Source organism: Tenrec ecaudatus, chromosome 16 (assembly GCF_050624435.1).
Source record: "Tenrec ecaudatus isolate mTenEca1 chromosome 16, mTenEca1.hap1, whole genome shotgun sequence".
NCBI classification, from domain to species: Eukaryota; Metazoa; Chordata; class Mammalia; order Afrosoricida; family Tenrecidae; genus Tenrec; species Tenrec ecaudatus.
The window spans coordinates 86,583,205-86,607,265 of record NC_134545.1 but is presented as its reverse complement, the minus strand read 5'-3'; the positions used below and the strand labels follow the sequence as shown (position 1 = coordinate 86,607,265).

General features: G+C 43.9%; 1 protein-coding gene across 1 annotated transcript in view; it reads left to right on the top strand.

The window, feature by feature from the left end:
- Positions 1–24,061, top strand: part of ARMH3 (armadillo like helical domain containing 3) — a 223,859-nt gene that overhangs the window by 174,851 nt on the left and 24,947 nt on the right. The window contains exon 24 of the mRNA XM_075534065.1: positions 13,310–13,388. Within this exon, the coding sequence (XP_075390180.1) occupies positions 13,310–13,388 (79 nt within the window). The remainder of the gene's footprint in view (positions 1–13,309; positions 13,389–24,061) is intronic.

Below are 24,061 nucleotides of genomic sequence, written 5' to 3'. Positions count from 1 at the left end.
AGTCTTTAAGACCCTATATGTTATATCTTTTGATAGCCAGGTACCATCAGCTTTCTTCACCACATTTGCTTATTTACCCACTTTGTCATGGGGGAAGATGAGCTTCATGGAATTTCAGGTTAATAGAACAAAGTGTTCTGGAGTTAAGGGAGTACTGGAGTAGATGCCCAATGTTCATCTCTAGCAGCTACTCTTATGACCTTCCCCTTATAGGGCTTCTGATGAAGAAAAGGCCTCTGGGTCTCTGGCTTCATAAGTTGGCATTTAATCAATTTAAGGTTTTCATTTGACTAAGTTTTCTTCAAAGGAATGGGGCCAAAAGGAGCTCCAGGTACCATTTGTAAGCCATAGGTTAATTAATAAATATTTGCTTCCTCTAGTAAACAATCATCATTCCTCTGGATTTCTGTGTGTGTGTGAGAGAGAGAGAGAGAAAGAGAGAGAGAGAGAGATTAAGAAAGGCATTCTGAAAGCCTTCTGTTCAATAATGGATGCTGAAAGCTTGTTGAGAAAATCTGACCCTGCTTAAGCTCTCCTGCCAACTCATCAGTAAAGCTTCCATTGAGACTGCCATCAACACGTTAAGATTTCTAATCTTGGGGAGAAAGGATATTGCAGTGAAGTTTTCACAAGACAAAATGGTGCAATACTTTGAGCAGCATGTTTATTCTGCCTTCACTTTGTGATGTACTAAACACATCATTCTCCTTACCTTACTCACAGAACTGCTGCCCGGCTCTTCTGTGTTCTTTCATGTTCATCCTCTCTCTACTTCTTTCCTTTCTCTAGCCAACCCCACCCCCGTATTCGCACCTGGGCTGCTTAACTTCTTACAGGAGCCCTCCTGGTGCTGGAGCTTCTTTGAAAGCAAGTAAATCACAGCCAGAACAGGTGGAAGCAGGCTGCTTTTCCAGAGCTGACAAGAAGGGTACCTTTCTCCTTCACAGTGGGTGGGCGAGCAGCCCAGGCCAAGTAATGCCACATCAGGGCAGTTAGCACTGCAGGCTCAGGGCTGACAGTGCACTGCAGTGAGATTCAGCTCTGTTTGCCTAACTGATGTGGGCTCTATGGGAAACAGTCACTTGCGTAATTACTGTGGCAGCCTCGCTGATTGCTTTTCCCGAGGAGCTCTAAAAGGTCCCTCTGGGATGGAGCAGAAACCTCTTTCTATGTCTTTTAATTTTGCTCTTTACTTGGAGTACTTGAAAGCCAGTATATGACCCATATGGCCTACCACCACCTCCTCTCCTGTGCATGAACTATTCCTATCCAGTATGGTATCCATATGGCCCCCAATGGACATCTCTGAAATCTTGGCAGCCTTCCTTCTGCATTGTCCATATGAGATCCCTGCCCCAAAACCCTGTCTGCACCATCCAAGTAGAGTTTGGGACCCATGTACCTCTTTTTCTCTTAGCTGGTATGGAATCCACAGGAAATGTTCCTCCCTCCTCAGCCTACCCTAGAATCCTTCCAAATAAGTGCCCTCCCTTCTTACAGGGACAGGAAAAGAAACCTAAGCTAGTTGTTTGCTCATTTTTCACCCTCCTGCCCCCAGGTGCTTAAAATTTAAATGTTATAATAAATAGAGTAATTAGGCTAATGGGAATGAGGTGTAATTAAAATATTCTGGGTTTTGGCTCCTCGTGCCAGTTTTTAGAAGGTTCTCACACATTCAGGAGATTAGAGTTCTCGCCATTAATTAAAGTGAGATCACTTCTTGGGGCGTTGAGCCCATTTCCACTGCTGCAGGGTGCCTCCCAGGTCTGGTTTTCTGGTTCTTGTATGTGTGCTAAAGCGGGACGGAATCCAGTGCACATCTTCATATGACTTCTTTTGATCCTTTATACTCATTAGATGCTACTTAAAATAAAGCAGGAACTTGTTTCTGCAGGTGGGGAATTCGGGGCCAAGGTGATCCCAAAGGCCACCAGAGGTTTGTATTCGTACCCTTATGATCTCTACTAGCTGTTCCTATCAGCAGAGATGAAGTAAGGGCTCTGCTCTGAGCAACGATGGCTTAACCTTGCGGATGTTTCACATTTCGGAAAGTTCTAGCGCCTCTGTTCACTTACTAGCAGAAAACTTTTATAACAGATTTTCTTAGGATTAAGTGATGTCTTTGATGGAAATGCAGATTGTCCTTCCAAGGTCCATTCTTCTCCGTGTATATTCATGCCATGGAAAACTGTCAGGCTAGTGTCTCAAGCAGGAAGAAATCCCATTCCTTTCTGGCAGTGCTGGAGATCACTTAGGCAAAATATAACGCCCACAACATCTATTTGGCATATTAAATCTCTGGTTTGGGGCCACAGTAACTAAAAATTAACTCATTTTTCAAGCAAAGTAGCTATAACCAATTGCTTAATTTCCAGCAGGTGATGAGGTGGAAACGTACACGGGGCAAAGCCATGCCTCAAGGGAGAAAGCCCGGCTACCAGCGTGAAGTCATGTGCACAGAAAACAAGGCGCCTGCCCGTAGGCCGTGTGCATGTACATTTCATATGCTTTAACCCTCTCCCGTTTCCTTCCAATGGAATGAATTCAGACCCTTCATCCATCCAGTGCAGAGCCTGGGATGAAAATATTGTCCAGTAGGTGTATCACTGAAACCTGGATTTGTTACCTAGGAAGAGGTGATGATTCACATCATTCATTCCCCATGCAAAAATATGAGGGTTACTACAGTGTAGTCAGTGATACACTTTCTCCACTCCCTTCAGCAAATAAATTTGTTTTTAGCAATAAATAAGTTCTCTTTAGCAATTATTTAGGGAGATTAGGTACAGCAAGCAACTAGATGCCCTGGTTGGTAGCACATCCTTCCTCATAGTTGTCAAAATACCTCTGTATTGAGTCCCGTTTTCAGGTCTCTGGCCCCGAAAAGAATATACTAACCACAGAGGCAGTAGTGTAGGGAAGGAATAATTGACATGAAGGGGTTAAGGCTCGGTGCTTAGGGGGTAAGGTAAGTTAGAGAAGTGACCCTGGCAGGCCAAAGTTTTGACTAGATACTTTGAAAGTGAAAAGGTTAGAAGGTATTCTTATGTGAGGTTTTATTTTGTTTAATGTTAATCAGCAGAGTCTCTGAGGCTTGTAATGCACTGCTGTTAACAGGCATCAAGGGAAATTGCTTTTTTTGTTGTTGTTGATGTTGAATTGGATGGGCGGAAGATTCATTGACTCCATGCAGAAGGAAGCTTACACTGCATGAAATGGGAGTGTGTGAGGCAATTCTGAAGGTGAAAAGAAATGGTAGTTTAAAATTAAATAACTCGACCACTGCCCCATGCCACTCAGGTGTGCCTTCATCCCTCCTCAGAAAACAGTCTTTTTACCTGTTTGTTTAAAAGCTTCTGCATTTGTGAATAGGATGGCTTTCTGGTCTTTTAATCTCCAACTGTCTCAGATGATAGCCTGTAGTATATAGCTCACTGGCTGCTCTTAGGGCCGAGGAAAGACTGCTTTGGGAAATGGGGGAGGGGGAGGAATCCCTTTGGAAAGCCAGCCAGTTGAAGAAACTGGTTTTCCAAGAGGTTGGTCTCTGGTCCAAAATCACACAGCTAATAAGTAGAAGAATCTAGATTTTAACTAAGGTCCACTGATTCTCAGCACTTGCTTCTGTGTGTGTGTGTGTGTGTGTGTGTGTGTGTGTGTGTGTGTGTGTGTATGGATACAAACTACTGTTTAGGGAAGCAATTGTATTATGAAAAGGTCTTTAAAGAAAAATACTTTTTGGTAGTAAAGAAAAATAACATTTCATGTACAGAAGACCCTGTGAATAATAGCAGGTGTCCAGGTGTACATGCTTAACCAGTATTTGAAAGTACAGAACTATTGTTCCTATGATCCAATGCAGATATTTGGGATTCAAATTTATTTTTAGCAAGCTTCACCTATAGATAAACTCTTTAGGGTAAAACTTTTAAGAATCTTCCCAGAATGTACAATGTTAAGCTTGTACTCATATTTCCCCCTTCCAAAAAATGAAGAAGCCCTGGTGGTGTAGTGGTTACACGTTGAGCTGCAATCTGCATGGTCGGCAGTTTGAAACCACCAGAAGCTCCAGGGGAGAAAGACTGGACTTTCTACTCCTGTAAACAGTTACAGTCTCGGAAATCCACAGTGGGGTCGCCATGAGTTATCATTTACTCGATGACAGTGAACTTGTTTTATTTACCCAAGAAATGAGAGCTAAAGAAACTTTTTCCTCTAAACAAACTGTACCACTTTGTCTTTCTAGCTGAAGGATTTACACAGTAACTTTAGAGAAAATCTCTCTCCTCCAAGTAGCCTGGTAAGCAAACAGCTACTGTGTTCTGGGCTTCTGGAGGAAACAGTTATTTATTGCTTTGTAAAAGACTCTTAAATATCTCTGACTATGGGACATGGTTATGATTGTGAAATTGGCTTCTTTGGAAGGTTTGCTTTAAATTTATATTAGATAGGAGGACGAATCCATATTTTCACTGAAGTTATATTGTCTATAATGTTATGGCAACATTTTCATACATTTCTTGGCTAAAGTGGGGTGTTAGCTCTCTGTCTTGTCCATCATCCACCCAACACTTGGGGAAAGAGAGCTGCTTTGCAGAATCATGAGTCAGAGAGAATAAGTTAAAAATGGATCAAGAAATTCCCCAGCCAATTTGAGGTTCAACCATGCTGTTCCATCTGTCCGCTTCATTTTGCTTCAGTTTGTGTAAGTGACCCCTGTCTTCAGCAGTCGGAAGTTGATGACTGCACTGGAGGATCACCCAGATTCCTGCCCTTAGGAGGTGCTCTGGGTTCAAAGCCACTCCTCTTCATGGCTAGCTCTAGCACTTCCCTTTGCTGTGACATCGTCTGTTGCTTTTTCCCTTCCCCTGTGGGACATTCTCACTTAATAATATTAGAAGATCCAGTGCCAGAGTATAATTTACTACCCCAGTCCTTTCTCCACATTCCCTAACCCTTCCCTCTCCTCCCCGCAAAAAAAAAAAAAAAGCCAACAAACTAATCCCTAGTCTTTCTTTTAGAAGATATTAGATAATTTTAATAGAAATGTCAGAAAATGTTCCTCTGGCTTTCTTGGTAAAGCTTAAGAGAAAGATTAATTGTCTTCAGAGATAACTTTTTTCTTCTTCTGTTCATGTCTGAGCCACCTTTTCCTCTGGAATAGGGATAAACTGCCGTTTTCATACTTTGGGGGAAGGACGGAGAATAACTGGTAATAATGGATCTCCAAGGGTAAAAGCTGACTTGTGGTTTGACTGGAAAAAAACCATCTTATGCTTTACTTAATCATTCACTCTGGTTTTGTGCCCAGCACTGTGCTGAAGGACTGGCAGTGTACTGATGAGCAAAATAGATGTGAGCCCTGTTCTTGTAACGCTTTTAGTCCCAACTTCAGGAAATCTGGAGGTTTAGTTAGACATTTTATTTCCGTTTCCCAATTCAGTTCTGCCTCCCAATTTTTTTTCCTTCCCCTGTGCCTTACTACCTGTCCTTAGATTCTCTTCCTAGTTCTGAGTGGATGGCTGTCTGAGGAAAGTGGACACCTCCTGCCGTGGCTTAAAAAAAAAAAATCTTGACTATTGGGAATTAGGGAAACCCTCCTACTTCGCCGACTAGTAATAGTCCATTCCCACCAGTTTTGTGTGCAACAGCCAAATGCCGACGCCTTCAGCAAATGTAGAACTTCTCATCAAAGGCTATCACATATCTTACCACCTCTCGTCTCACCTGGACACAATTCTCCCTGCACCCGACCTTCCAGTACCAGAGTTCCAGCCACATCTCTGCTGCTTCTGGACTGCCCTACAAAGGCTTCCCCAGAAGTGCCTCAAGCTGCATCTGCTGTCATGTACACAACTGTTCAAGGATTAGCGAGTTCCTTTTCCTCCTGCCACCAGCGGCACTAGAGAGTGCGAGCTCTGGGCTCTGTGAGTTCCATGTAGAATTAATTCCTGGGGAAAGCAGCCTGCCCGAGAACTGCTGAGATCTGGGAAGCATGCTTTCTTTGTTATGCCGCTTTATCCATGTGTTATACAGTTTCTCCACTTTGAGTGTACCGTTCATTGGTTTTGTCGCGTACTGACAGGGCTGTGCGACTGTCATCACAATCCTCCTCACTTATCAACCTGGTTATGCTCCAAAGACCGGATTGTTAAGTGAAAATGAGCATTATGCAAAAATGGAGAATGACCACGGCAGGTCACAAAAGGGAGTCTGACTACATCATTACATAACTGCCTAATTTATATCATTATTTAATTGCCAAACCACTAATAAGACTTGCAGCCTAGCCAAGTTGACACCATAACCTTAACTGTCACAGCCAGGGCTCTACTGGACAAATAGTAAACATTTTTACTGCTTAGTGAGGAGTAGGTCTGTCATTCCCTCTTAGAAGAAACCCTGTGCCCATTAGAAGGCAAACCCATTCTTTCCTGCCTACCTCCCTAAGCAACCACTAGTCTACTTTCTCATGCTATAAATTTGCCTATTTCGTATGAATAGGATCAGATGATCCTTTTGTGTCTTTTTTCACTTAACAGAACATTTTCAAGGTTGATTCATGTTGAAATGAGTGTTAGTTTATAATGAGTATTTATTCCTTTTGAAGGCTGAATGATAATCCATTATGGTTTTCCTAAGTTTCATTTATCATACATCATTTGATGGACACTTGAATTATTTCCACTTTTTGTCTGTACTGTGATGAATGTTGATAATACAAGTTTTTGTGTAGGTGAGTTTTTTTATTCTTTGGGGTACATGCCCAGTAGTGAAATTACTGAGTCATTTGCTAACTCTTTTGAACCCTTGAGGGACTGCCAAACTATTTTTCAAAGTAGCTATCTGATACCACAGCCCGCCAGCAATGCATGAGTGATCCAGGCTCCTCACATCCTCGCCCACACTCGATCTTACCCTGTTGGTTATTGCCGTCCTGCTTGTGGGGCCGCAGCAGGCGGGAGCGAGGGAATCACAGTCCAGGTGAATACTGGTCATCTCCAGGCCTCCTGGGAAAAGAAGAGTCTTCAGTCACAGCAGACTGGTTGGTTGGCTCTCCTTTCAGTATTCCATCCTTTCTGTGCTATCTCATGACATAGTTCCAATCCTAGGACTTTGTATTCCTAAGACTTTAATGGAGCTACCTCTAAGTCTTCTGAAATTCCTTGCCAAAGAGCCCAAAGAAAAAAACCAGCCAAGTGCCAGACTATTTTCCTTACCCCAACCTAATAGACTGCACCTGACATCTTCGTTAGATTGAATTCGTGCTTAGGTTTTGCAAGTAACAGTCAATAAGTACCAGCAAGTAAAGTAAGGTGGAGGATACAGTGTGGGTCCTGAGCTAGAGATTGCCAACTGGGTAGAGGCTGTTCTTCCCTCTGGTTTCTAAGTAGTCCCTCGTGGAGGGTCTTAATGACCTCAGTTCTGGAGTTTTGGGGTGAGAAGGTCACAGAGCAGGTTTGAGGACGATTTTTTAACATCTTCATTCCAAAACCGTATTCCTTAAGTGCCAAGTCTGCCGTCTTCCTGAGGAGTTTGCCCAGGCAGCATCAGTAGAGCTGCCCTTGATTTTCAGAAGCCCAGCCGCCCCTGAGTCCGCGCAGTGGCGTAAAGGAAGGGACTAAGTGTGTTTAAAGACAAGGCCTTCCAGGGCGCTCATCCTTTTCTCTTCATCTCTCATTCTCTGCCTGCCTCCTTTCCCCTCTCATTTGCTTTCCTCTTTCACCCTTTTTTCAAAAAAAAAGTATTTTAATTTATTATTAATTGGGAGTGAATACATACATCATTGCAGAGTTCAGCCACATCAAGCAGCATTGTCTAGTTGCTACCACAGTCAGCTACCAAACATTATTTTCCTTCCTGGACTCCTTGACACTGCCTCCCTTTTACCAGCTCCCTCCCCTCCCCCACCAGCCCCCACCTCCCCAACCCTGCTACATGCTGTCCCTGTGGCTCTTCAGTTCGTGGTTCGTTTCTTGCAGGCTGTCCCATGCCGAGAGATGATTTCATTTCCCACGGGACCGCAGTGGCGGCTAAGGGCCAGCCAAACTTTGGAGCTCTGTGTTTTCCAAACCTAGGCAAAGAGCATCGTTCAACAGAGACAAAATTATTCTTCACCCCACATCCCCAGAAAACATACGATATTTTTGGAAACTCAGGTTGAGAAGCGTCAACAAAAATTTGAAATTGCAGAATGCAGATTCTTTTTCCTAAACCAGGTGTAGCAGATTGATTTAGTTACTATGATTCCTTTTCTTCAACTCTGTTGACCTCAGATATTAATCCTTAGAATTTAGACTTCTGCAGATCTCCTTCCTGTCCTCCTCTTAATTGAGTCTGCTTCAAAGTTTGTTGGAATTCCTCCCCAAAAAAAACCCAAAAACCTCTTCTTGTCCTTGAGTTGATTCCAACTCCTAGCAACCAGGGCCTCTCAAATCTGCTTGCCCGTGGTCTCACTGTGTTTAGGCTGTGGGTCCTCCTGTCTGTGCCTTGCTGTCACCCCTGCCAATGCCCTTACTCTGTAAAATTGAAAAAACATTTGACCACTTGGTCACAAAATCATTTCTACTTTAGGCTTAGATCACAACCTTCATTTGCAGGTGTCATCTCTTGTTCATCTTTGGATTTACGCATTCCTCTATCCTCTTTGATTTATTCATTCATTGAATATTTATTAAGCACCAGCTATGTGCCTGACATTGTGCTGTTTAACCTCACTGTATTATGTAATTTTACAAATCTCTGAAGATTTACTCATTCTTTAAACACACATGTATTGTTCACTTACAATGTACTATTCCCAGGTACTATGCTTAGTGCTGAGGTATATATTATTTATTCCCTTTGTTTTTCTCCTCTATGGATGATGCATGTAGTTAACATGCCAAAGCCCATGCAGAATAACAAGTAGCCAAATCAGAATTCCAAACCTTAATGTTTGGGTGGTTTTTGTTTTTTATTTTTCTGGCTTAGATGACCTAAATTACTAGATTAAATAGTTCTATATATTTACAAATTAGCTGTTTTAAAGAAAATAGACATTTCTTTCTTGTGTTATTTTACACACTCACACTTTGATAAACTTATTTTGGAATCATTTTAGATTTACAGAAAATTTGAAAAGGCCAGAGTTCTCCCTGTAACTTCTCACTTATTTTCCCCCTTTCTCACATGACAATGATACATTTATCAAAACTAAGAAACTTCATTAATACATTCCTATTTTCTAATTTCCTAAACTCTAGATTTTATTTGTACTCTCCCCCACAGCATTCATGTATTATACAATTCAACAATTGACTCACATCAAGAGGAGTTGTACAATCATCACCACAATTAGTTTCAGAACATTTTCTTCATTCTTGTCCTCATCATTATTAGCTCCCCATTCCCCTCCCCCCAGCTTTCCTTTCTATACCCCCAAGGAACCAGTAATCCAGTTACTGTCTCTATAGATTTACCTATCCTAGATTTCATATACAGAAAAACACCGAAAAAACAAAACTAACAGGAATAACCGTAAAAACATAAAAACCTCAATTGAAAAGACAGTAGAAAATATTAAAAACTAGAACAAATTTAAATGGATCAAAAGAGAGATCAGATGACATGGGACTAAATTTTAACCTAACTGCACCTGCAACAATCCGCTTTCCAATTCATTCTGCATGTTAGCAAGGCTCTACACATCTCTGGCCCATGGTCAGGGAGATTCACCAAGGGCTTACCTTTTTTCAAAAAAATCAGAAACAGCTTTTAAAAAATGGGTCAAAAGGGAGATTGAATAGTAGGATAATACATTTTAACCTGACTACATCTGCCACGATTGACTTTACAGTGCTCTGTCTGCTGTCAGTGCTACTCACACCCCTCAGTTAAGATTGGAGGGGATTCTCCCGAAGCTTAACCCAGGAGTAGCCCCTGCAGATGGATTTGGTACTTCCACTGTCATCCACAACCTTCTGCAAACCAGGTGTTCATAATTTAAGTTCTGATGCCATTTCCTCATTTAGATTTGGATTACATTATTTATAATCCTTTGATCACACAGGGTGGTGTGTTCTTCCCTGTGGACTTAGTTGCTTAGTTGACACCCCCCCTCACTTAGATGTCTGCTTGTTTGAAAACAAGCTAAAACCCTAGACACTATTCTTTCTGATAGCCAGGCACCATCTAGTTTCTTCACCACACTTTGCTAGAGCACCCTTATCTTTAGTGATCTCTTTCGTGAGGTTAAGCACCAAGCAAGGCCATATCATAAGAACTGATTGTTTTTAGATTGAGGCTAGAATTAAGTACAAGCCCAAATCCAGTCCTGCAACCATTATTAATATATGCCTCTGGTTCACCTTAGAGACATCATCGTCATCTTCTGTAAGAGGACATTGACAGTCACACACACACACACACACACACACACACACACCTGGGGCATCACTTCCACTGCCATCAAGTCAATGCTGACTCATAGCAACCCTATAGGGTTGGATAAAATTGCCTCTGTGAGTCTGAGCCCGCAAATCTTCACAGGAGTAGAAAGCTTCATCCTTCCTCTGCAGAGCTACTGATGGTTCCAAACTACTGACCTTATGGTTAGCAACCCGATATTCATTGATAGTGTCATTAGTTTAGCCAATGGCATAGAATTGAAAACACTGTTGAGTAAAGGAAATTACAGAAGTATAGGCCAGCAATGAATTGCAAAACATAAATTATTGACTTGTACAGATTAAACTCTTAAGTTACTAGACACTATTTATACAAACTACGGAGGTTGGTGATAGGGCAAATCTTCCAGTGGTATTCCTTCATGTCAACAGTGCCGCACCTACCAGATTAATACATGTCATAATGAAGCAAAAAGGGCATTAAAATAGTAAGCATATGGTTGTTCTGGGCCACCTTTCATTGGGCACTCTCAAGGCAAGAAATTCGAACCAAAGTCCATAATAGTTCTATGCCCTTGGGTCAGTAGTCATCTGTTTATCATCATCAGTCTCAGCTGTAAGTCCAAGGGCTACAGGTGAGCTTGAAGTAAAGCCCCATTCACGTAGTGGCGTTTCCACATTGAGTCCTTCTGGTGTGGCCTATGAAGGATGTTGTGGGCCTCGAAACAACAGAGTCTAAAGTTCCACTAGTCCAGCTCACAGACTGAGACACCCAGGGCTACATAGAAATTAGATCCAATTAGGAACCGAGTACCAGGTGTATTTTACCCTCGGAAAACTCTAGATTTTATTTGAATTTTTCCATTAATGTGTTCTGTAATCAGTTGTTTCCCCAGTTACCTCCAGTCTGTGATAGTCTCTCCTTCTTTCTTTTTTTTCCTCCCATGACCGTGACAGTTTTGAGGAGTGCTGGACAGATATCTTGTAGAGCATCTCCAAATCTGAGTATGTTGTTTTAATTCGTGTCCCCTATTTTACTTCTCTGGGTTCTATTATCCATTATAATGACTCCATGGAACGCACAGACAAATTTCATGATTAAAGAAGCTAACAAATTGTAATGCCAGTGAGAAATGATCAGGTTGAGTTGTTCATCAAAACATGTTCCCAAGTTCTTTTTGGTCTAATAAGTGCCCAAAGGGACATCCACTCTGCTGTAAGCGTCACTCAAAGTCACTCAGCTCCACTTCTGTGTGTCTGCAAGCCCAACTTACCCAGTTAAGTGCCCCGAGGCACCTCCAACCTCAAGCCAGCCACCTGCACAAAAGCACGTTGGCTTTCTTCGCTCTGTGGGTTGGAAAGTCCTCCCTTGTGTCCCATGCTCTGCCTGCTGCTGCTCCTCTGGCATGATAGCTGGCCTCCAGGTCCACGAGGTTCACTGCACACTCCACTCTTGGCTGTTGTTGGTAATGAGAGCCCTCCTCTTGCTTCTCAGTGGGCTCATTTTATGCATGGCAGGATGTCCTTCCAGGGACTACTAGTCCCAGTTACTCACCGGTGAATCCTATCAATATCTCCCCTGCTTTCCGATCAGACCGGTGCAGGTAAAGGTCGTTTGGGGGAAGTTAGGGACTTTGGCTGGAAACATTGCACTGCCCCTGTGCAGGGTGTACCAAATGCTTCCTATCAATGACTAGACGGGTTACAGGACTTAGGAAGGAATACACCAGGGAGCAGTCCTCTTCTCGTCACATCATGGCAGAAGTTGTGGGAGGTCAACATGACATCATTGGTGACAGCACTGCCAGGTTTCTTACAAGGCACTGCTTTCCCCGTTCACTCTTTATTCTGTCTGGAAGCAAACCTCTCCACCCTTCTGGGTAGTGAAGGGGGTGGGGGGAATTACACCTCACCCTCTTATGGGGGAGGTAAGAGGATCGCTGTTTTATTTGAAATTCTTCCAGAAAGACCTGTCTCTTCTCCCCACTTACTCATTTATTTAACCATTCCTTTATATCAGTCTGAACTTGTACCACACTGTGGCTATTTATTTCTAAAACTGTATGCTTTTTCTGCTATACCAGACAAGAAATGACGAGGACTTGTACAAAGAACAGTGGTTTCAGATCAGTTTATTTCAGGCTTTAGAGATGTTTAAGAAGTAGATATGACTGATAAGCTGATTTTAGATGTGAGGGAGTGATGGATGGAGTATTTAAAATGATACTCAGGTGTTGGTTTTAATGACTAAAAATTTTTATTTGAAACATATTTTACAAGCAAATATGAAGACTGGTTCTAGGCCTTCATGATTCCCAGCTTCAGAAACAAGACTGTTACTTCTACTTTGGGTTCAGCTTCACTGAGTGCCCTGTTCACCCAAGTCAGAGCCGAGAAAATAATTTTGCTCTTCTTTCTGATTGAAACGCCAGGGCCCTCAAGTGCAGTGGTTCTCAACCTTCTAATGCCGCAACCCTATCATACAGTTCCTCATGTTGTGGTGACCCCCAGCCATGTGTTTTCCAATGGTCTTGGGTGACCCCTGTATAAGAGTCATTCGACCTCAAAAGGGGTCATGACCCACAGATTGAGAACGGCTGCTGTAGTGGCTAGCCCCCTGATGTCCTGAGTCTTGTTTAAAAGACTCGGTTGGGGGAGGTTATTTTGGTTGTGGGTTTTCCCCCTAGTTCACTTGCAGAGAAGAAATACTTGATTCCACTCTGCCTGATGAATTAGTAAGTCTTTTCTATTTCCTTTATCAGTCCACCCCCATTTGTGACCTCCTCGTGTTCAGTAAGAAGACATCTACTCTCCAGCATTCACTCCCAAGCTCAAGCCTCGAAACCAGAGAGTAGCAATCCTTGTTTTAACTGACGGTGGCTTCATGCATCTGCTGCTGCATTCATATTAATTCTTTGTTTCAGAGCCATCATCAACCACTTTAACCCCAAAATTGAGTCCTACGCCGCTGTGAATCACATATCCCAACTCTCAGAAGAACAGGTAAGCCACTCTGCTCCCTGGAGTGACTGTTGTGTGACCACTTTCTCTCTGATGGCCCTGAGTCTGTGACGGAGGGGTTGGCAGGAGCTGGGCTGCTGGCAGAGATTAGCAGGGATTGGCTGACAGTGCACTAAATACAGTGAAGGCTTCTATGTCTTTGCCACGTGATGGGTTCATTTAATTACCTAGAAGATACATAGGTGAAGATTTGGTGAGCTGTTAATTTATAGTGGATGATCAGGCATTTCTTTTTCATTTTAAGCAGAGAGTCATTTTGACTTTTTGAAAATAAGGAATGAGAACTTAGAAATGGGTAAAACTGCCAATTAGAGAAACCGGAGTTCAGCTCAATTTGAGACAGTTTGGCGCATTTTACAGCTTGAGCCCTTAGTGGGACAGGGTGTTTGTAGTAATTGAATTCCCTTGGCCTTGAGCGGTTACTCCTGAGCAGGTTTTTCTGTGGACGGAGCTGGAGATGCAGATAGAGTGGGGTGTTTGTTTTCCTGGTGCCTGGCCTGATTTCCTCAGCTCCCAAAGCGCCTGTACTTGGCTCTGCGTTACATAAAAGTGCAAATGGGCTTTCGCGTGGCTTGGAGGTGGACTTGACACTGCAGACTAAGATGCTGAATCCTGTTCTTAAAAACTCAAATTGAAACACCCAATTCACACAGTCCCCCATCTTCCTATCCTCTTCCCAAGTTGGAGAGACCAGAATATTCATGAGATGCAAACATTGATTCCAAACCAGTACGGAGATCACATATGCTCTGCTCTCCTTTTTTGCCAGTAAACCTCATTGTAACCTTTCCCTGAGCCTCTTGTTGCCAAAGCCAGCCAGCCAGCCAACTATGGTGTGACCACGTGTTCTGATGTTCCTAAAAGCTACCCCGCTTGCCCAGCGAGGCACCAAGCCTCTTGCCTGGGAGACAAGTATTCCCACCAGCCGCTCTTTCCTCAGCCAGATGGATCGGACTCCAGTAGTCTGTCACTTGTTCCCTTTGTGACATATTTGTTCTCTTTTGTGAGGCTAGCTGGGAAAACCCATTTTCACATTTAAAACTGCTTTTATAAATGGCTTCCATATACCGTCTCTTCTTCTGCCTGTGGAGCCGTCTGGAGTCCTGGTCTCCGGTGCCACCTCTCTCTCTGAGGTGCTAGGTGAATGAATGAATGAACGCTGCCTTTTGCCTGGCAGGCTAGTTCAGATCAATTTTTACAATATCATTGTTATGCAAAAGAATTCCGTGTCTTGAGTTCAGCACAGCGAGAGAAAGGGTGGCTTTCCTACCGCAGTGAGCCTCCTTAGTCTAAAGCCTTACCAGAAAGGAAGGCACGTTTTCCCTGTCAGCCACGGGGAGCACTCATCCCCTAGCCACGCGGGAAGGTCAGGCTGGACTCATTCTCCGGCAGTAGCAGCCGCAGACCAATAATACAGATCCATTCTGGCACACGAGGCAATCTGGAAGAGGATGATTAGCAAGCACGTGTCTTCCTCCTCCTCCAACTTCCTTCAAAGTTAAATGAAGTGATGAAAGAGCTCACAAACTAAGATGGACGATCTCCCTCTGTAAGAATGGGGAAGGGGTCGCAGCTCTCACATAGTCCGTCCGCTGAGCTCGTTCGTTTAGTTGGGTAATCATTTTGTGCCTGCCCTGCACACGATGTGCGGCTGGGTGGTGGGTCAGTAGTGGCTGGCTTAGTCTAGCCCTTGCTCTCACGGAACTTTTGCGCTCAGTCATTGCCTCTCCTAACAGCCCTTTTCCCTTGGGTCAGAGCAGGCTGATACTATTCTAGGGCCCTTTTCAAAACTGCCCTCAAAATTGTGGCTGCTTCCCTTCCCCGACTGACTTTGCTGGGCCTTAACTGCAGCCTGCCTTCGGGTGCCCTTGGTTTCACTCTCAGCACTCGCCATCAGCGGTAGCTGGCGGCCTTGCTAAGCTCTGGTGTGGGCTAGCACACTTCTCTCCCGTCACGTGTAAGCATTCATACTCGTGCCAGTTAATATTAACTGTTCACAGCCTCCCAGAGACCTGCTTTGGGAGGCAGTCGGGCCTACACTTGTTCGCAGCAGACTAAATAGAAAAAGGAAATCAGGACGTACAACCCTTCTTCATATGATTGTACTATTGAACTGTTAATGATGTCCCAATAAAGCTGTTTCAAAAACGGAAATGGAACTCAAGAACGTAATCCCCAAGAAGATTCTAAAGAACTCTTACAGTACGTTTATATCATTTAGTCGGTTAGCCTACAAGTCAGACGCTTGGCTAGCTCTGCCTGCCCAGCCGGCGCTTTCTTTTGGCGGGAGATTTCTGAGAACCCAAGACACAGCCCAGCCGTAGTTGGAGGCACGCCGAGGTGATGCTTGTCAAGCCGCGATTGCTCACTAAACAAGGCCCAGTCTCTCGCGCTCGGCTTTCTTTTCAGATGTCCAGGAAATAGATAGTATTTTTTCTGTTAAATTCTCACTGGCTTCATAAAGAGCACCGCAGTTGGATCGGTTAGCACCATCAGCATGGTTATGGATTTGCTATCCTAATTACATGCATTTTTATAGTGTCCTATTTGGGCTTATTGTGAAGTGTGTTCGTGTTGACCTCTTTTTGTATTTGCCGTATCTCTGTAAAGCAAGACTATGAAGAAGACAAATCTTGTTTTCCCAAGAGCTGTGAGACTACCCCAGTTTACTCCCTCCTAGGCCTGCCTTGTCTCTAGGATATCTTAAAAATGTATCCTTCAAAACAAACAAACAAACAAACAAACAAACAAACAAACACATTTATCCTTCAGGGGCCTTGTTCACCCTCAGCTGAGATTTAGTTTCTTTTACCCCACCGTGGCTCTGTGGAAAGTACCCATTCTTGCTGGAGCTGTTGGCTGGACTCGGGCAGTTCGGATCAGTGGAGTTAGTAAGGTTTCCCAGAATGATGAGGCTAAAAAATCAAATGGGCAGGTATAGAGTACATAGCAGCCTAAATGGTTTTGACTTGGAGTTTCTGACATCGAGTCTGCCGTGAGTCCTTTGTCTTTCACGGCTTTTCGCTTGTTTCTCTCTGGCTTCAGTTATACGACCTCCTGCAGCCTCTTTACAAACACTGCCATCTCAGAGCACCACCCTCGTAAGCCTCCCTTGGTTCTAGTCTGAAGCCTCCTCCACCAGTGGTCATTCTCCCAGGATGATAACTAAATCCCACAACCTGGGTGTTAAGGATTGAATTGTATCTCCCTAAAAGGTGTGCCTGAATCCTAACCCCTTTACCTGTGGCTGTAATCCTATTGGGAGATAGGATTATGGTTGTTTTGCTAATGAAGCCAAATCAATGTAGGGTGCATCCTAAATAATCACTCTGAGATATTAAAAAGTTCCGATTAGACAAAGAAGCAAGAGAGCACAAATTGCAGGAGGTGGAGTGGGCTAGGAAAAGATTGTTGCATGTGAAGATGAGCAAGGAATCAGAATCAGGGAACAGTGGAGTACAGATGCTGAGACAAGGGGTCTTCCCTGAGAGCCAGGGCCCTGCCTGTGGACCTCTAGCCTCGGAAACTGTGGCTAAAGGAACTTTCGTTCTCCAGAGGCATTCACTTGAGGTACGTCTGTGAGAGCAACACTAAAACTAAGTGCTTGGGTTTCACAGACGAATTCCAATGATCATTTTGCCAGTGACAGATGAATGTGGATGGGAGATATTTAAGAGGCTCCAGTCTTGATGTTTGAGGACTTCCTGCCTTGATGAGAGTCCTCCCTTCAGAAAAGGAAAAGAGTTCTCTAAAGAGTCTCTGCCACTCCCCTGCCTACCCTAAACTCTTCCATTCTGTCTCTCCTGTTCTGGTCCCCCCTGAGATCTCTGTACTAGAAGAGTTCACGGGTCCTTAACTTAAGGCGCAATAGCAGACTTTCAGAGAGTAAGTGCATCCCCTGAACTATGTATGCAACTCTGTGTATGTGCTTACCCTCTCTTCCCAAGAGGGTACATTTTTCAGAAAACTTCAACCAATCTTTAATTAAAAAAAAATTAAGCACATTTTACTGCTTAGCTAATTTGAATAGTACCTCGTACTGCTCGTGCCTCAGATCCATCAGACCTTTGAAAAAAGCCCTTTGAGTATCTTGAGCCCCTGTCAAACTGTTCACTGTTGGTTTGGGTTTGCAACTACTATGAAGTCTTGATTTGCATCGGCTCTAATTGCCCTTATAGGCAAGAGATGGCTTCTTTGTAGCAGACCTTTATTTCAGCAGGGCCTCTGGAGGTCTGAATATCCAGAGTACATAATGGCAGTTTAGGATTAAAGGCAAACCTTTGCCAGCTCCTGATTCTGTAAGCCTTTAGTCATGACCAGTTTTACGCCTTTGAAATAACATACTGAAGAGCAAATAAGTGATCGGCCTACTCTTGTTTCCTTCACACTTCAGTCAACTATCAGTATTTTAAACTCCCATACTGTCCGGTGCCTCAGCCTGTGCTAGGCATTTGAAGGCCTCGGCTTTTGAAGGATGGGACAGAGCAAAAGATGGCTTCAGGCAGCTTATCAGCTGACCAGTGCTAGCTACTTGATCTATGAGTTCCTTTGAGAGATCTCTGCAAGTTGTGGTGATCACCAAAGATCATGTGGAAAGGAGAGTTAAGTTGGGCCTTGGAAGAGGAGGGGAGGGGTACAGGTGAGATGGGTGGATAGGCATAGATTGTAAAATGTACTCAAAGTCATTTGAGTGCAAAAAGATGTACAATGTACTTAAAATGTACAAAAAGAATAGAGAGGAGACCCAGCGTGCCTGCAAGTCAGGTCCTTGGGTCACGGAGCACAGAGATATGACTTAGAAAAACAATTCAGTCATTCAGGCCCTAATGCATCGACTGTCCCGATTGTACTTCCTTTGATTTAATTTGCAAGCATTTACCAAGGTCCTGGTATGAGCCAGTCTCAAGGGTAGGTATGGAAGGAGGCCCGATTGGCAAACCCATCTTGAAACTGGCCTTCCTTTCAAGCAAGGAGCCAAAAAAGAGTTGAAAGGATTGAAAAAATTTGAAAGGCTGAAAAATTTCTCTATGTACAAATTTAGGATTTCTCTGGGAAGTTCAGAAAGGTGGTCTGCTGGTACCCCATAAGCCCCAGAAACCGCTTGGAAGGGGAACCAGGCTTTTAACTTTTCTGTATGAAGAATTTGGATCTGGTGTCACCTCCTCTCATTTCTGTTTAAGTCTCCATTTTCAATTGGGCGTTGAAGTTTCAGATTGTGAGAGGAGGCTTGTATAATATTTTATATGATAAGAAATGGCATTAAAAAGCATTGTGACAAAGGGAGTGTATCAATCTTGTGATACAAGATTAAGACAAATTAGCAGGAGGGTGGGGAATGAATAAAGGTTAGATCGGAAGCTGTTGAATGTTTATTTGCACCTCTTAGTAATCTTCTTAAACTTTCCCCCTGTTCATGTTTCTAAAATCAGAACGACTACAAATAAAAATAACTGATAGGTGTTTAGAAATCTTAAGGAGGCCTTGCCTTAGTTCCCAGGAAGGCGGATACTAACAAGAGGAAAGCCCCAGGGTGGGGGACCAGCATGGTGAAGGGCCCAGTACTTGGGAGACTCCCAAGAGGAAGCATAGAAAGATCTTGGGTAAATGGCCCAAGGGTTTCAGAGTATATGAGGAAAACCAAGCCTCATATTTCAGCCATCAGGTTGGTGGCCACTGGCGGCCTAGTGCGTGCATACTCGATGGAGAGGGTAAAGGGAAGGAACAGGCAGAGTTGTATAGCTTTGCCGTTTTCCACAGTGTGGTGGCTCCCACCAGGGCTCCCAGGGTGAAGTAGTCAACTGGCTCTCAGAATTTCTGAAAATCTTACCAGTCAGTCCTCACTGGGCCTCTGCCAGCCAGCTCACACAGCCCCCTGGCTGTTGAGGAAGACTGAGAGGAGGACTGGCTGTAAAGACAGCTCACTTTCCCCATCTGTATGAAAGTTCTCCCCTGGGAAACCTTGGATCTCCAACAGAGCAGTTGAAGCCACCTAGTCACTCATTCTGGGCATCCTGGGATGTTTTCTCATCTTCCAGCAGGGCCCTAACCGTCATGCAAGGCAGCTGGGACAGAGACGTGCTGGAGAGTTCCAGGCTCCTACAACCATCATGACTCCACTTCCTGTTCTTGACATCGTGTGTCTCTCCACGATAGCCTGTCGATGTGCATTGTGGGTGATGGTTGCTGTGGGAGCGCTTCCTGAGGGCTAGTGGGTGCCACCAGCCTTGGCTGGCTGACTCGGCTCTCCTGGCTGCTTTGTTTTGTAGATCCTGCCATTTCAGTCTCCATGTTTGACAGAGAAAAGTTTGGTAGATGTTGTTTGTTCTTGGGCTTTATAGTTGGTCCCTGGATTCACTAAAGCAGGAACGGCACAAAGAAGACCAAGGCAGAGGGACTCCCCACTGCCAGCCCCCTCAGAAATGAACTTTAGTCAATAAGGGGCATCCAGAGAAGGCAGCCGAGAGAGCCTCAGCTGACTGACTATGTGCTGCTAAGATGGCCGTTTCTGATTTGGACCAGGAATTAGTGTGCTGCCAGAGACCCTTGGTGGGGAGAGTCTCTTGGATTTAAAGTAGACAGACAGATAGGTGCAAGGGAAGGAACAGCTGGGCGTTACAGGAGACCTGCGCACCAGGTACTGTTCTATGGGTTATTTGCTTTATTCTTACGGCAACTGTGTAGAGCAGATGCAATCCCCCTCGTAGCTAAAGAGGCTAATTTGTATAAGGGCACCCAGCTATAAGTGGTAAAACCATAGTGCGAGCCCAGGTCTGCCTGCCTGCCTCCAAAGTCAAATCTTTACCTTTATCAGGCTGGGACGTACACGAGGACCTGAGCTCGGTCAGGTCTTCTGAACGAGGAAAACGGGAGAGTGCTCCACAGCAGCCAACGGAGAAAGGGAAAAAAGTACTGAACAGGGTCTGGCATGGCGGCCTGCTAGTCCAACAGAAGTGCCTAAGCAGGGACTCCTGGCACAGTAAGACCACCTAAACGAAGCAGGAGTGTCTTCATTCCTAACAAATATGTTAGGACAATACCCAGACGTGAGAAATCAAGCTTTTCTCCACACCAGAGGGGCCTCGTGATTTTTAAATTTATTTTAATAGTTAATATATTTATATGATTCACAATCTTCAAGGTAGCATACATAGGAGTTTTAATTGTTTTTAAAGAGTACTTCCATGTTGTATTTTTTAAAAAGACAAAGCTCCAAAACTGCTCTTAAAGCGAATGTCCCACAGCTGAGCTGGATAAAGCCACGCTGGTGTAGAAGAGCTGGGCTTACTCATCTCTGCCCCCGTCTCAGCACTGTCTCCAATTAGGGCTGCATTCCGAGGGGCTCATCAAACAAACTGGGCTTCTTCAGCCAGGCAACTGTGAAGCTTCAGGGTCTGTACAGAAAAGGAGCCAAGTGGAAATGCCAGTCGTTGTTAGCTCTGAAGAAGTTGGAAGACAGTATGCTTTGCTTTCTTGGTTTAATTGAAGAAGGAGCCTTTGCCCCAATTATTAGGCTCTAGGGAGAGCATCAAGGTGGGACCTCCCTCTTCAGCTTGTTTTATAGTCAGCTCCTTCTTCCAAATGGATCTTTGGGAACTTTGTTTTCACTGCAACCTCCTCTCTAGGAAATGAATCAAACCCTTCAACATATGCCATGGTGGTCACATCGGAAGCCATAAATATTTCTATGCAACTTATCTGTTCCATGCTGTGTTAACTAGAAGCGCTTTTGCTAACTGTCCTAACCTGACCTCTCACAGTAATCTTGCCCCAAACCAAACTCACTGCCTTTGATGCCGAGTCACTATCAGCAACCCCAGAGGACAGAGTAGAACTGCCCTGTGGGTCTCCTAGACTCTAACTCTTCATGGAAGTAGAAAGCCACTTCTTTCTCCCAAATCCTGCCCAAAGGATGTTAAAACCTTATCATGATCCACTCAGATAGAAAAGCTGTCGCTAGCTCACAAATAGGATTTCTATTAGAGGGTTCTGACTGTTAAAGCGATAGGTAACTGAAGGCTGGCGAGGAGACAGAGATCCAATGTCAAGTTGTCAGTGATTTAGAAGCAAGGTGACAGTGTTTTCTGTCTCCTCTTGAGATGTGATCTGTTTCCAAGACCAGAAGCCTCAGGTGAGGGTGACAAAAACATCTATCTCTTAGTCGAGCTGGGTAGAATGCCCCTCCAACAACAAGCAATAGTGAAAGAGAAAATGTGGTATTTGTGTTTCCCTCCCTTCTGTTACTGTAGTTACTTCTTGGTGTGATTAGATGCTTTGCTTGCACAGGTAGGGACCTGGGCCTACTGCATCTAAAATGAGTGTAAGAATAGCTTCATAAGGGGTATCTAGGGCTTTGACCAAATAAAGTCAGGAAGGAGGTGGAGCAACTACTCAGGGAAATTAAAGAAAGTCGCTGTCACCACACCTTTAACCACCTGATGGGCCTCTCACTAATCACCCACTGTGAGGTTCATTATCTGGTCCACCTTGCTGTAGGATAGAGCCAGCCTGTCGGATCAATAAATCTCAGGGCAATGGAAAGCCCTTTGGTAGTGTGCTTGGAAGACATGGATGGACTAGGAGGTTTGGCCAGCTTAAATTGCTTCTGAAATTGGATTTAGTCCTGAAACGTACAAGATGACAATAAAGGGGGGAGGGGGGGAAGCACCTCTGCATATTGTATACTGTGCAGAGGAAACAGTTACTTTTTTAAAGGCAGACATCTTCCTGTAGCCTAAGATATTTGTATCCACCTTTTGGATCTTTGTTTGCAAAGCGTTATATTGATAATGGATGGTTGGGCCCCGGAGAGATTCTGGTTGTCTGGATAGAAAGTCCCTATAAGCACCCCGGGGGGGGGGGGGGACTCAGCATTGGGGTCTATGGCTTTGTCATCGAGGTGCTTTTTGCTCTAGTTTCTGTGTTGTTGCCTCCTCCCCACACACCAGATAATTTTGAACTAAATGTTCTGGAAAAACACTCCGTTCTTCCAAAGGAAGCCCTAGGGACCATCTTTGGTCTAAGACTTCTCTTCTTTGGGTGCTTACACAGAAGTACAACAGAAAATGGGTGCCGCAACTAAAAATTCCCTAGATTTTTGCAAAAATGCAAAAACTGTAGTTGCTCTTAAAGACTTCACAGTGTATGTGATCAGAATCACGCCTTCATTGCTTAGACCTTTGCCTGTGTGCTCTCATGGAGACTGCTCTTAGCTGATGCATTTGGAATGCTTGAAGCAGCCCCACCTGACCCTTTATAAGCTTATGAAGGACAGATAAACCTCCCTGTTTGTTTTTGAACTCTCAGCCAAATATTGTCTCATTAGAAATCCACAAATGTTGGCTGATGACTTTTATGTGGAGTGAGTTGCTACAAGGAAGACCATGATCATCTGATATCTTTCATCCCTGCCTCCAATTCAGAAAAATATGACAAAAGCAGACCCTATTAGATGTGCTTAAGTAAAGGCAGGACTCTCTGTAAGTTCCTGAGCTTATCACGGGATTGAGTTTTTGTCATCTACTAAAAAACATATCCCTGATACAGCTTCTGCCCAACGACATTAATGTTTTCTAAACTCTGTTAATTGCCACCTAGAGTCCATTTATTTTGTCAGAGAGGGTTATGGAGCTGTGAATGGTGCAGGGGTGGAAGGGAGCTCAGAAAGGGGAATTCCTGACATTGTCGAAACGGGACTACTACTTTAGAGTTACTGATAATACCAGTCTGCAATGTTCTCACCCCAATCCACAAAGGTGAGCTCGCTGCTCATAGCACCCCCCACCTCCCCTTGTTTAACTGGTGATGACTTATTGAACTTAATCTTAAATGAACTTTATTGTCTTATACACACCATACTTAACATACATTTAATTGTGTTTTATGTAACCCCGAACGACCACAGTCGAGATATACAACATTCTCATTTCCTGAAAAAAATCCTCTATGCGACTTCACAGTGCCCACTCAGTCCCAACTAAAGGCAGCCACTAATGGCCTTCCTGTCACTTTAGATACAATTTGTATACCATTTTCTATGTGACTTCTTTCAGAGATTTGTCTACATGGTGGTACTTCCAGGTATTTGCTCAAGAGAAATGAAAATGCATGTCCACCAAAAGACTGGCGTACAACAGCATTGTTCATAACCCCCAAATGGGAGTTACCCAAGCATGTATGAATTGATCAATGATAGATAAGCAAAATATGATGGGATATTACTGGGAAATTAGTGAAGTATTGATACTACTATGAGAGAGCTCCAAAAAGTTGTGGAAACATTCCATTAACTTTTAATTACATTTTTTCCACAAACCCTTTGGAGTCTATTCATTCATACACAGATGACTCTTGAAAGAATTATGCTAACTGTAAAATACAAGTCACAGAAGGCTCCATATTGTATGACAACATTTACTTGAAATGCCCAGAATAGGAAAATCTTGTTGTTGTTGTTGTTGTTGGGTGTCATTGGGCCAGTTCTGACCCATTGCGACCCAGTGCACAACATAATGAAACCGTGCAGTCTAGCGAGAGAGAGAATAGATTAGTAGTTGCCTTGGGCTAGGTGTGGGGACTAACTGCTTAATGGGCATGGAATTTCTTCTTGGGTTGTTGGAAACATTCTAAACTTGAATCAGCCCAGTCCAGATCAAGTC